The following is a 13,327-nucleotide window of genomic DNA, read 5'->3' as shown; positions in this document are numbered from 1 at the left end:
GAGGAAGGAGGTAGAGGAAGAGGAGAGGAAGGAAGAAGAGGGGAGGAAGGAGGTAGAGGAAGAGGAGAGGAAGGAGGAAGAGGAAGAGGGGAGGAAGGAGGTAGAGGAAGAGGAGAGGAAGGAGGAAGAGGGGAGGAAGGAGGTAGAGGAAGAGGGGAGGAAGGAGGTAGAGGAAGAGGAGAGGAAGGAGGTAGAGGAAGAGGAGAGGAAGGAGGTAGAGGAAGAAAGAAAGAAGGAGGTAGAGAGAAAGAAAGAAGAAGAAAGAAAGGAGGTAGGGAGAAAGAAAGAAAGGAGGTAGAGAGAAAGAAAGAAAGAAGGAGGTAGAGAGAAAGAAGGAGGTAGAGAGAAAGAAGGAGGTAGAGAGCAAGAAAGAAGAAAGAAAGAAGGAGGTAGAGAGCAAGAAAGAAGAAGAAAGAAGGCGGTAGAGAGCAAGAAAGAAGAAGAAAGAAAGAAGGAGGTAGAAAGAAAGAAAGAAGGAGGTAGAGAGAAAGAAAGAAAGGAGGTAGAGAGAAAGAAAGAAGGAGGTAGAGAGAAAGAAGAAAGAAAGAAGGAGGTAGAGAGAAAGAAGGAGGTAAAGAGAAAGAAGGAGGTAGAGAGAAAGAAAGAAGAAAGAAAGAAGAAGGAGGTAGAGAGAAAGAAAGAAAAATTATACTTAGGGATTCAGCATAGTTCTGAGAAGCCAGGGGAAAGAGCAATTTTGTCCTTAGACGCCGCTAAGGCGTTCGATAGCTTAGAATGGAGGTATTTGTGGGCGGTTCTTCGGAAAATGGGTTTTGGACACAGATTTATGAATTGGTTGAAACTGCTATATGACTCACCGGTGGCAAAGGTTAGGGCTAATGGCAGGATCTCCGAGTCTTTTCCTCTCGGAAGAGGTGCTAAACAGGGGTGCCCGCTCTCACCCTTGCTATTTGCTACGGCAGTGGAGCCATTGGCAGTTGCAATACGGAAGTCCAGGGAGATAACGGGATTTAGGTGTGGAGCAGAAAATATCATTATATGCGGATGACCTACTCTCATATCTAGACAGGGCACATTCCTCGATTTTGCCGGCAATGGATATCATTCAAGAATTTGGGTGGAGGTCTGGCCTTCGGATTAATTGGTCCAAATCGGCTAATGCCGATAGACCCTCTCCCGGTGGATTTCTCGGACTTGCAGATACCGGTTCCTGTGGTCCGAGAGTTTAAGTATCTGGGAGTAACTGTTAGCTCAAATCCGAAGAATTTCCAGGCCCTAAATCTGGAACCCCTGTTGCAGCGGTTCAGAGCAAAAGATACACACCTGGTGCCGCTTGCCGCTATCAAATATCGGTAGATCCAACTTAATTAAAATGGTAATGATGCCACAATTACTATATCTTATACATAATTCTCCAGTGTGGATATGTAGGGAATTTTTTGCCAAAATTAAACTATTGCGGGAACTTATCTGGAAGAAATAACAGGCTAGGATTCGACTGGAAGTGCTACAGCGGGGAAAGGAGGAGGGAGGACTGGCGGTACCAAACCCATATATATACTATATAGCCTCCCAGATGCAACATCTTAGGGGTTGGGGCAAAGAAGGAGCGTGTGATAATAGTGGTGATATAGTGAGAGAGGGATCGGTATGGAAATATCCGGGTTGCCGGTTGGATGTGGGACAAAGACAGATAAATGGGGCACAATATCCCATGTTGGCTATGATATTTCGGGTGTGGGACAAAGGTAAGTTTCTTTTGAAGATAAATGGGCCTACGGAGTTCTGGCCACTGTGGCGGAACCCGGATTTGCCAGAAATTAAAAAATTAGTGTGGTTCAGTGGATGGGAAGATAAAGGGATCCATTTAGCATCACAAGTACTACAAAATAATATTCTTAAGAGTTTTGAGCAATTGAGAGCGGAGTTTCACCTCCCGCATGTCTTCTGTTATCAGTATTTACAGCTGAGGCACGCACTGGAAAGACAGGGGAGGACCAACCCGGTGACAGTGACACATAATCATTACATAGGCTGCTTACATCTGAGTCCTCTAAAGGCCTTATCTCTGAACTATACAGAAGATTACTACCTGCCCATCTGGAGACATACCCACTGACTGTTAAAAGTAAATGGGAACGGGACGTTGTCCCCTGACGGAAGACCAGTGGTCCGACATTCTAGAACAGGTCCCTAAACTGGCGGTCTCTGAGTGCCAAAGACTCCCAAATATATCTCATCCACAGGGTATATAAAACTCCCAGCCTATCATTCAGGATGAGACTTAGACCAAATTCACAATGTGTTAGGTGTGGACACGATGATGCCCATTTGATACATGTTATGTGGGAGTGTGGACACATTGGTGATTTCTGGAAACAAACCCTGGGACTCATAGACCAAATATATCATATCACAATACAGCCGTCGCCTCGTGTATGTTTGTTGGGTCTGTGGGAGGAAGGAGTAGACCCGGACTCTCCAACAGCCCTGGCAATAGCCCGTATCCTGTACCAAGCAAGGAAGATACTGGCATACCATTGGTTAGATCCTCCACCACCAACGTTACCAGAGCTTAAAAATAAATAATGTCATTAGATTCGAAAGGAGAGTTTAAAGAGAAAAACACTGAGAAAGTTTTACAAAATTTGGCAGCCATGGATGGAGTCGCCGGGCCTCCCCTCTGGGGCACTGGTGCAGGATGCAATGCCGGACCGGTTACTGTTGTGCTTGCCGTGAATGGAACGCTTGGGGAGAAAAAGTAAAAACTATGTCCTCTGTGGCAAAGTGGACTGTGAGCGACGCTGTGGGGGGGGCCAGAAGGGTGCGATTGGTGACTAAACGGGGAGAGAGAGGCAAGCGGGCATGGAAATATGATGCGGAGCGACACGGCTGATGGGGGAGGCTTTCCTATAGACTGAGGTGTTATTGAAGAATTTAAACTTTTGTTTATTTGTGGAGCCAGGTTGTTTGTAGGCTCAATTTATATAATATGACTGCGATTTGAAAACCTTATTATTAGTTTGATATATATATACAGAGGAAGAACTTGATTTACATACAACGTGTGCTAATTTGATGTATCCTGTTATTAGCCATATGAGAAGTGATATATTCTCTCTGTATTGATTTCTAACTGTTTAATAAAAAAGATCTGATTTAAGAGAGAAAGAAAGAAAGAAAGAAGGAGGTAGAGAGAAAGAAAGAAAGAAAGAAAGAAAGAAGGAGGTAGAGAGAAAGAAAGAAGGAGGTAGAGAGAAAGAAAGAAGGAGGTAGAGAGAAAGAAAGAAAGAAGAAGAAAGAAGGAGGTAGAGAGAAAGAAAGGAGGTAGAGAGAAAGAAAGAAGAAGAAAGAAGGAAGGAAGGAGGTAGAGAGAAAGAAAGAAGGAGGTAGAGAGAAAGAAAGAAGAAGAAAGAAAGAGGTAGAGAGAAAGAAAGAAAGAAGGAGGTAGAGAGAAAGAAAGAAAGAAGAAGAAAGAAGGAGGTAGAGAGAAAGAAAGAAAGAAGGAGGTAGAGAGAAAGAAAGAAGAAGAAAGAAAGAAGAAGGTAGAGAGAAAGAAAGAAGAAAAAAGAAAGTAGGACGTAGAGAGAAAGAAAGAAGAAAGAAAGAAGGAGGTAGAGAGAAAGAAAGAAGAAGAAAGAAAGGAGGTAGAGAGAAAGAAAGAAGAAGAAAGAAATAAAGAGGTAGAGAGAAAGAAAGAAAGAAGAAGAAAGAAGGAGGTAGAGAGAAAGAAAGAAAGGAGGTAGAGAGAAAGAAAGAAAGAAGGAGGTAGAGAGAAAGAAGAAGAAAGAAAGAAGGAGGTAGAGAGAAAGAAAGAAAGAAAGAAAGAAAGGAGGTAGAGAGAAAGAAAGAAGAAGAAAGAAAGAAGGAGGTAGAGAGAAAGAAAGAAGAAGAAAGGAGGTAGAGAGAAAGAAAGAAGAAGAAAGAAAGAAGGAGGTAGAGAGAAAGAAAGAAAGAATAAGAAAGAAAGAAGGAGGTAGAGAGAAAGAAAGAAGAAAGAAAGAAGGAGAAAGAAAGGAAAAAAGAAGAAAGGAAGAAAGACAGAAAGAAAGGAAAAAAGAAGAAAGGAAGAAAGACAGAAAGAAGAAAAAGAAGAAGAAGAAATAAAGAAGGAGGTAGAGAGAAAGAAAGAAGAAGAAAGAAGGAGAAAGAAAGGAAGAAAGGAAGAAAAAGAAGAAGAAAGAAGAAAAAGAAGAAGAAAGAAGAAGAAGAAAGAAGAGGAACAAAGAAGAAAAAGAAGAAGAAAGAAGAAAAAAGAAAAAGAAGAAGAAAGAAGAAGAAGAAAGAAGAGGAAGAAAGAAGAAAAAGAAGAAGAATAAAGAAGGGGGAGGAAGAAGGGGGAGGAAGAATGGGAAAAAGGAAGAGGAAGGAGAAAGGTGGGGGGAGGAAGACGGGGGAGGAGGAGTAGAGACAAAGGATGTAAAGGGCAGATGAAAAGGAAGACAGGAAGAGGAGGGGGAGACAAAGAGGAGGATAAGGAGAAAATGAGGAGAGGGAAAGAGACAAAACGAGGAGGGGGAAGACGAAAAAGAGGTGAAGGGGAGAAGGAGGAGGAAGGGTAAAGACAAAGAGGATGTAAAAGGAGAGATGAAGAGTAGGAGAAGATGCAGAGGAGGAGCATTAGAGACTAAGAGGAAAAGACTAAGAGGAAAGGAGGAGACAACTAAGAGGAGATGAAGAGACTAAGAGGAGGTGAGGGGGAAATGAGGGGGATGAGCTGGGGGATGGCGGAAAGGAGGAGCAGAGGGAGACAGAGGAGGGGGTGAGGGAGACTAAGAGGAGGAAGTAGAGGAGAAAACAAGAATGAAGGAAGGAAGGAGACAAAAAAGAAGGAAGCGTATATGAAAAAGAAGTTAAGGGGAGTGTCACACGGTGACTAAGAGGGTTTTACCAGACACAAGGAAAACCCCCAGAAGGTTTCACAACACACAGGGTACACAGGGGCCACAATACAATGGCGGGCCCTGGCTCTAGGAAGAGGGGAACGTGGTCACCCTCTGTTCTCACCTGCGGCTGTACCCTGCACTTTCTGATGTTCCTATATGGATTATTTCATAACGTCGCCAACCACGTTTCTAATCACTCATTTGCCCTAAACTCACCCTGACTAAAGAGCAGGCTGACGAGAGCACTAGTCTCACCACCACAATACAGAAACACAACGATAGGAAATAGCTGCACTGAAGCTTCATGGAGTGCGTTTCCTTTTCATATCTAACACCACAGCTGCACCCAACACGAAAAACTTCTTTCAGAGCAGGCTCCTTCCAAAGTGGACTACATAGAAATGAGGATTCAGTTTCTATCACCGGCATCAACTGATCAGGCACATGACTTTAAATAGTTAAGGGGAGTGATCCCAAAGAGCTGAACCTGGTGCCAGCAGTCAGGCAGAAAAGGGTGCTTAACCCGTAAGGCATTATTAGTAAGAAGAGGTCATTCAAGTATTAGCAGTGGATCTGCAAACAAGGGGCTGTGACCTTATGATTTCAGACTTGCCATAGGTTAGAAGGAGGTGAAGAAAAGGGGGGACGACGAGCGAAGAGTAAAAAGGAAGGGAGACTGAGAGGAGTTGGGGGGACATCGAAAGGAGCTGGGGGGAGAGGGAGAGGAGAAGGAGTAGGGGAGTAGACGGAGTACAGCGAGGGAGACAAAAGAGTAAGTGGAGAGGAGATAAAGAAAGTGGGGGACAAAGAAGAGGAGGGGGAGACAATGAAGAGGTAGGAGGGAGGAGACTAAGAACAGGAGGCGGCGTAGGTGGAGCGTATGAGGGATAGATGAAGAGGAGGAGGTGGGCAGAGGGAGTGAAGGACGTGGAAGGCAGGAAGGCGAAGAGGAGGTGGAGGAAAAATGAAAAGGAGGTGAAAGACAAAAAGGGGGAGGGTCAAAGAGGAGGGCGAGGGAAGAAGAAAAGGTGGTGGACGACAAAGAGGAAATGGGTGGAAATGGAGGAAGGGAAGAGACAAAGGAGATGAGGGGGAGAGACAAAGGAGATGAGGGGGAGAGACAAAGGAGATAACCCTGATCGTGTATCTACCCTAAATTATATACCCCGCTTCTGTATCTGCGCTATATAATATACCCCGAGTCCTGTATTACATACTATCGGACCTGTGTCTGCATTTACTACACCTGTACAGTATCTGCCCTGTATAACATACAATCTGATTCTGTATGTGCCCAGTATCATATTCCCCGATCCTCGGTCTACCCGGATTATATACCACTGGTTGTGTTTCTACCATGTGTTATATATATCTACCTGGGCATGTATCTGACATATGATTTTCCCAGACTGTATCCACCCTGTATAATATACCCCATATTTTAGATTGTGGTCCGCCCACTATGACATGTGACTACTGTATCTATAGCCCCAGGACATAAGGAATATGTGCCCATTGATCGCTATACAGGACGGATGGCACTGGTGCATTGTGGGTCAGTACCTGAAGCGCAGGCTGTCCGGCGCCATCAGCTCCAGGGTGTGTGTTGGTCCATAAAGATTCACCACAAATAGTTTCACGGTGGGGTTGGTTTGCCCAGCCTGCGACAGACGAAAAGACATTTCAAAGAGGGTCACAGAGTAACACCCTAAATCCTGCAGTATGATACACGACGCTGTGCATTATGGGAGGGGCTTCCTGGTACCTTGGGATATGGGAATTGCTTTCCCAGCGGGTACAGGCTGCCGGTGTACTGCGGAATGATCATATTGGGGACAGCGCTGTCATTGATGCTGAGGAACGCCAGCCTCTCCCCATCCGGAGACCACCAGTGGGCGATGTGGGTGTGCAGCAGCTCTTCTGGAATAAGACACAGGGTGGTCAGTGAGACAAGACGTCGCCATCGCCCCCAGCAGCAGCCAGGCACACAATGTGCCGCCACCAGCGTGCTCCAAGCCTGCCCATTCTAAGAGCAAACCTACTTCATGCCGCACGGGCCCCAATCCAAATATGCGTTTTATATTAACTGCCCCGAGTGCAAATGAACAACAGGGAAAATGGCCAATGCTGTAGCGTCTCGCTCGGTTCTCTTAGCGAGTCTCGAACTTTGCAGCTATACATATGTATACAGTATGGCGTCTGCGTCAGGGCAACAACTACCCGGCAGGTGAGAACAATAAATGTCATACCACTCTGCATCCTCCTCTACTAATCTGTACCTTTCCTCACCCCTGTACTCCAAGAGTCTGCACTGTCCACTTCACTCCTGTCCTCCACCTCTCTGCACTGTCTGCCTCACTCACTCCCGTCCTCCACCTCTCTGCACTGTCTGCCTCACTCACTCTCGTCCTCCACCTCTGCACTGTCCGTCTCACTAACTCCCGTCCTCCACCTCTGCACTGTCCGTCTCACTAACTCCCGTCCTCCACCTCTGCACTGTCCGTCTCACTAACTCCCGTCCTCCACCTCTGCACTGTCCGCCTCACTCACCGCCGCCCTCCTCCATTTCTCTGCACTGTCTGCCTCACTCCCATCCTCCACCTCTCTGCACTGTCTGCCTCACTCACTCCCATCCTCCTCCACCTCTCTGCACTGTCTGCCTCACTCCCGTCCTCCACCTCTCTGCACTGTCCGTCTCACTCACTCCCATCCTCCTCCACCTCTCAGCACCGTCCGCCTCACTCACTCCTGCCCGTCTCCACCTCTCTGCACCATCCGCCTCACTCACTCCCATCCTCCACCACTCTGCACAGTCCGTTTCACTCACCCCCGCCCTCCTCCACCTCTCTGCGCTATCTGCATTACTCACCCCCCCTCCCCCACCTCTCTGCACTGTCCGCCTCACTCACCCACGTCCTCCTCCACCAGTCTGCACCGTCCGCTTCGCTCACTCCTATTCTCCTCCACCACTCTGCACTGTCCACCTCACTCACCCTCGCCTTCCTCCACCTCTCTGCGCTGTCCGCCTCACTCACCCACGTCCTCCTCCACCAGTCTGCACAGTCTGCTTCGCTGACTCCCATTCTCCTCCACCTCTCTGCACTGTCAGTCTCACTCCCGTCCTCCACCCCTCTGCACTGTCCGTCTCACTCACTCCCATCCTCCTCCACCTCTCTGCACAGTCTGCCTCACTCCCGTCCTCCACCTCTCTGCATTGTCCGTCTCACTCACTCCCATCCTCCTCCACCTCTCTGCACAGTCTGCCTCACTCCCGTCCTCCACCTCTCTGCCTCATGCCAGCCCTCCTCCTCTGCACTGTGCGCCTCACTCATCTCTGCCTTCCGCCACCTCTCTGTGCTGTCTGCTTCACTCACCCCCGTCCTCCTCCACCTCTCTGCACTGTCCGCCTCACTCACCCTCGCCTTCCTCCACCTCTCTGAGCTGTCCGCCTCACTCACCTCCATTCTCCTCCACCAGTCTGCACCGTCCGCTTCGCTCACTCCCATTCTCCACCACCTCTCTGCGTTGTCCGCCTCACTCACCCCCGCCTTCCTCCACCTCTCTGCGCTGTCCGCGTCACTCACCCCCGCCTTTCTCCACCTCTCTGCACTGTCCGCCTCCTTCACACTTGCCCTTCTCCACCACTCTGCACCGTTCGCTTCTCTCATTCCCATTTTCCTCCACCACTCTGTACCATTCCTCATTCTGGTCCTCCTCAACCACTCTGCACCATCCCTCACCCTCGTCCTTCTCTATCACTCTGCACAGTCCGCCTCACTCCCTGTGATGGGGTCCTTCTCCCATATCACACAATCAACAGAGCAACAGATGACTGTACAATCCAAAGAACATTTATTCCAAGCAAATCAAATGGTCCATACAATAATCCACCATACAGAGGGTAAAAAAAATAGTGCAGAAGCACGAATATACTCCAGTAAGCGATAAATGTCCAGGTCTTTCTGGGAAGCCGCAGCTTCTGCCCCAGAGGATGACTCGTCCTGCTTCTCTTGAAGTTTTCAAACAGACTGAATAATTCTTCAGCTAAGTAGAGAGCTTACGTGGATCCCAGACCCCCCCTCCCCCAGACCTAGGGACTGGAACATTACAGGGGGTGATTACCTACAGACAATACAAAGTACACACAAGCAATACAGAGAATGCACAGTGAGCCACGCCTATAATACAAACCTACACAACATGATACACAACCCCCCCATATTCCACCATCACACTCCCATTATCCTCCACCACTTTGCACCTTTCCTCACCCCCTTCCTCCTCCACCAGTCTGCACAGTCTGCCTCACTCACTCCCATTATCCTCCACCACTCTGCAACTTCTCTCACTCCGGTCCTCCTCCGCCTCCGTACCAGGTGTCTGCAGCGGGGTGACAACTACTCAGCGGGTGAGAACAATAAATGTCACACCACTCTGCTCCTTTCCTTACTCCCATCCTCCTCCACCAGTCTGCACCATCTGCCTCACTCCCGTCCTCCTCCATCAGTCTGCAGTGTCCACCTCACTCCCTCCCATACCCCACCGCTCTGCACTGTTCACCTCACAGACTCCCATACTCCTCCACCCTCTGCACTGTTCGTCTCATTCACTCAGATTCTCCTCCACCACTATGAATCATCTCTGACCCGTCTGCCTCAACCACTCTGCACCATCCCTCATCCCAGTTCTCCTCCAACATTCTGCACCATCTTTCACCATATCCTCCTCTACCACAATGCATCGTCCGCCTCACTCACTTCTGTCCTCCACCTCTCTGCAATGTCCGCCTCACTCTCTGTCATCATCTTCCACATCTCTGCACCGTCCTTCATCTCTGTGCACCGTCTGCCTCACTCCCGTCATCCTCCACCAATCTGCACCATTGCTCACTCCCGTCCTCCTGTTCCGCTCGGCATCGTCTGCCTCATTCACTAACGTCCTCCTCCACCTCTCTGCACCATCCGCCTCACTCCCTCCTGTCCTCCACCACCTCTCTGCACCATCTGCCTCCATCACTCCCATCCTCCTCTACCACTCTGTACCATCCCTCACCCCTGTCCTTCTCTACAACTCTGCACCACCCGCCTCACTCCCATCCTCCCCCACCTTTTTGAACCGGCTGCCTCTTTCAGCCCCATCCTCCTCCACCTGTCACATGGTGTTTGGCTCTAAACTTACTAGGTGTCATGCCGCCTGTGACCACATGGACTCTGTCAGTGCCTAGCATGGGTTAAGTTTCTTAAGATTCAGCCAGACATGATATCTTGTTTATGAACAGGCGATAAGCCTCTCATTGTTTCTACCAGACTCTTAAGGCCACTTTACATGCTGCAATCTCGCTAGCGATATCGCTAGCGAGCGTACCCGCCCCTGTCGGTTGTGCGTCACGGGCAAATCGCTGCCCGTGGCACACAACATCGCTCGGACACGTCACACTACTTACCTGCCTAGCGACGTCGCTGTCACCGGCGAACCGCCTCCTTTCCAAGGGGGTGGTTCGTTCGGCGTCACTAAGCAGCCACCCAAACGAAGCGAAGGGGTGGAGATGAGCGGCCGTAACATCCCGCCCACCTCCTTCCTTCCTCATTGCGGGCGGCCGTACGTAAGGAGATGTTCCTCGCTCCTGCAGTGTCACACATGTGTGCTGCCTCAGGAACGACGAACAACATCGTACCTGTAGCAGCAACGATATTTGGGAACTGGACAGCCTGTCAACGAGCAACAATAAGGTGAGTTTTTTTGCTCATTAGCAGTCGCTCGTACGTGTCACACGCAACGCCGTCGCTAATGAGGCCGGATGTGCGTCACGAATTCCGTGACCCCCAATGACATCGCATTAGCGATGTCGTTGCGTGTAAAGCCGGCTTTAGGAGTCTAGTGTTAAAGTTCTTGTTGACCCATCTAATTGCTTTGGCCAGTGAAGGCCAGACACCCAGACAACTCAATTATGCGATCCTCCCATTGTATTACTATGTGTATTGCTAGATGCGATGTAATTTATCGGTCTCTACCAGAGACCATTACTATAGGGAGATTTTGTATACGACTTGAAATCTAGACAATAAGAGCCCAGTCTTATCCACCAATCGTGAAGATGCCAATGGTCTGAATGGAGAGATCAGGGGTATAAGGAGGACTGTCCATTGCCCGGGTAGACTCTTGCTACATGCTACCAATCTAGGACCTGCGGATTCGATTGGCAAGCTAAACCTGGATTATAACACTATATGGACTTCAGCATCGAATGCAAGGATTCGGCTGAGCTATCAAGGACTACCTAAGGAAGGAATCCAGGTTGGGACAATTTGGTCACCTGGCTACAGGCTTTGCGGTCCTCAGCCAGCTTCCTAAATCTCGCGAAATTCCATTCTCGATGGGTGCCAACCGAAGGCAGGGTGCTGCTGGATTGGAGTAAGTAGCCCCGGAAGCTCTGAGGCATGGACATTCTAATCCCTGGTGAGCCAGCGGAAAGGTGAGAAACTGTTGACTGTTACATTTGTGTGTTTTGCTGGTTATGTGTTATGAGCGGTAATTGTTTGGGGATCCAATAAAGTCTAATTATTGTGATTCCCTTACCCTGTGTTGTCTGTGTAGTGTTACGCCCACGGTTAAGGAGGCCGGCGTTCAGTTGGGAGGAGCCCTGGGCCATGCTGTTTTTCTAAAGGCGGCCGGGCCAGCGGATGAGAGCACCCACTGACCCCCGTGTCTCCACAGGAGAGCACCCACTGACCCCCGTGTCTCCACAGGAGAGCACCCACTGATCCCCGTGTCTCCACAGCGCCTTATGACCCTGTTCACACTGCAGAGTCTGACAGGCCACCTACTGCTCTTTGAGTTGCTCAGTTAGAGCCGGGCGTCGACCAGTTGTGAGTTTACTGGTGGTCAGTCTAGTAGGAGTTGATCCTGCTGGCCTGTGATTTGCTGCTTGGGTCATAGGTTTCTGGAGGCCTATCACAGCCGCCTCCGTACTTTACAAAATGGTGGAACCTGCTCTTTCCCACCGATGATAGCAGTTCACCAGTAGCTGGATCACCATGGACCAGAATTGCATAAGCTGTCTGCTATCTGGTGCGTTGTGGAAATACTTTTGTTGTTTATTATGTCCTCCCTTTTCTTTATTTTCTCCTGACCACGTTTCATCTACACCTCTGTGAGTGTTTGAGTCTTGGTTTCTCCCTGTCTGTCTTTTGTGCGGGATTTACCACTCCAGTCCCGGACTCTCCTGGGTTGGAGGTGAAGGGGTATTAGATCAGAGTTATTCCGTAGTTAGATCTACACTGGCGGTCCAGACCTCGCCACCATCAGGCGTACCTCTGGGATAAGGGACAGGTAAATGTCTCCTCTAGCCTGAGGGCCAGTTTAGGAGTCCCATTCCCAGTTGTAAATCGCACTTTGTGACACCACCACTCAGCACCGTCCTTCACCCCAGTCTTCCTCCACCTCTCTGCACTGTCCGTCTCACTCAGCCCTGTCCTTCTCCACCTCTCTGCACAGTCTGCCTCACTCACTCCCATCTTCCTCCACCACCTCCTCGACCTCTGCACCATCCCTCATGTCAGTCCATCTCTACCTATCTGCACTGTATGGGTCACTCACTCCCATCCTCCACCAATCTGCAGTGTCCGCCTCACTCACCTCCGTCCTTCTCTACCTCTGCACCATCCCTCACCCCTGTACTTCACTTCTCTGCACTGTGCCTCATTCACCTCAGTCCTCCTCCACCACTCTGCACTGTCCGTCTCACTCACCCTGTCCTTCTCCACCACTTTGCACCATCCCTCACCCCGGTCTTCCTCCACCACTCTACACTGTTCATCTCACTCACACCTGTTCTCCCCCTCTCTGCACCATCCTTCACCCCGGTCCTCCTCCACCACTCTACATTGTCAGTCTCACTCACCTCGTCCTCCTCCACCACTCTGCACCATCTGTCTTATTCACCCGTCTTTCTCCACCTCTCTGCACTATCCTTCACACCAGTCCTCCTCCACCGTCTACCTCACCCCAGTCCTCCTCCACCACTCTACAATGTCAACCTCACTCATCCCCAACCTTCTCCACCTTTCTGCAAAGTCTACCTCACTCCCCCCAGTTCTTCTCCACCTTTATGCACTGTCCAACCCACTCACCCCCGTCCTCCTCCACCTCTATGCACTGTCTGGCTCACTCACCCCCATCCTACTCCACCTCTATGCACCATCTGCCTGACTCATCCCCATCCTCCTCCACCTCTCTGCACTGTCCACCTAACTCACCCCCGTCCTTCACCACTCTACACTGTCCACCTCATTCCTGTCCTCCTCCACTTCACTGCACTGTCTGCCGCATTCACCCCAGTTCTTCTCCACCATCTGCCTCACTCACCCCGTCCTTCACCACTCTACACTGTCCACCTTATTCACGCCCGTCCTCCTCCACCTCTCTCCACAGTCTGCTTCACTCACCCCTGTCCTTCACCACCTTGCACTGTCGACCTCACT

The 13,327-nt window shown here is 49.6% G+C and overlaps 1 protein-coding gene across 1 annotated transcript in view; it reads right to left on the bottom strand.

Moving 5' to 3' along the window:
• The window catches only part of DPP10 (dipeptidyl peptidase like 10), a 425,891-nt gene that overhangs the window by 156,681 nt on the left and 255,883 nt on the right, over positions 1-13,327 (bottom strand). The window contains exons 9-11 of the mRNA XM_075318715.1: positions 6,613-6,767; positions 6,411-6,508; positions 2,004-2,061 (exon numbers count right to left, since the gene is read on the bottom strand). Coding sequence (XP_075174830.1) covers positions 2,004-2,061; positions 6,411-6,508; positions 6,613-6,767 — 311 coding nt within the window. The remainder of the gene's footprint in view (positions 1-2,003; positions 2,062-6,410; positions 6,509-6,612; positions 6,768-13,327) is intronic.

Source organism: Anomaloglossus baeobatrachus, chromosome 7 (assembly GCF_048569485.1).
Source record: "Anomaloglossus baeobatrachus isolate aAnoBae1 chromosome 7, aAnoBae1.hap1, whole genome shotgun sequence".
NCBI lineage: Eukaryota > Metazoa > Chordata > Amphibia > Anura > Aromobatidae > Anomaloglossus > Anomaloglossus baeobatrachus.
Note: the sequence above shows the minus strand (reverse complement) of the source record. Positions and strands in the feature narration are given on the sequence as shown.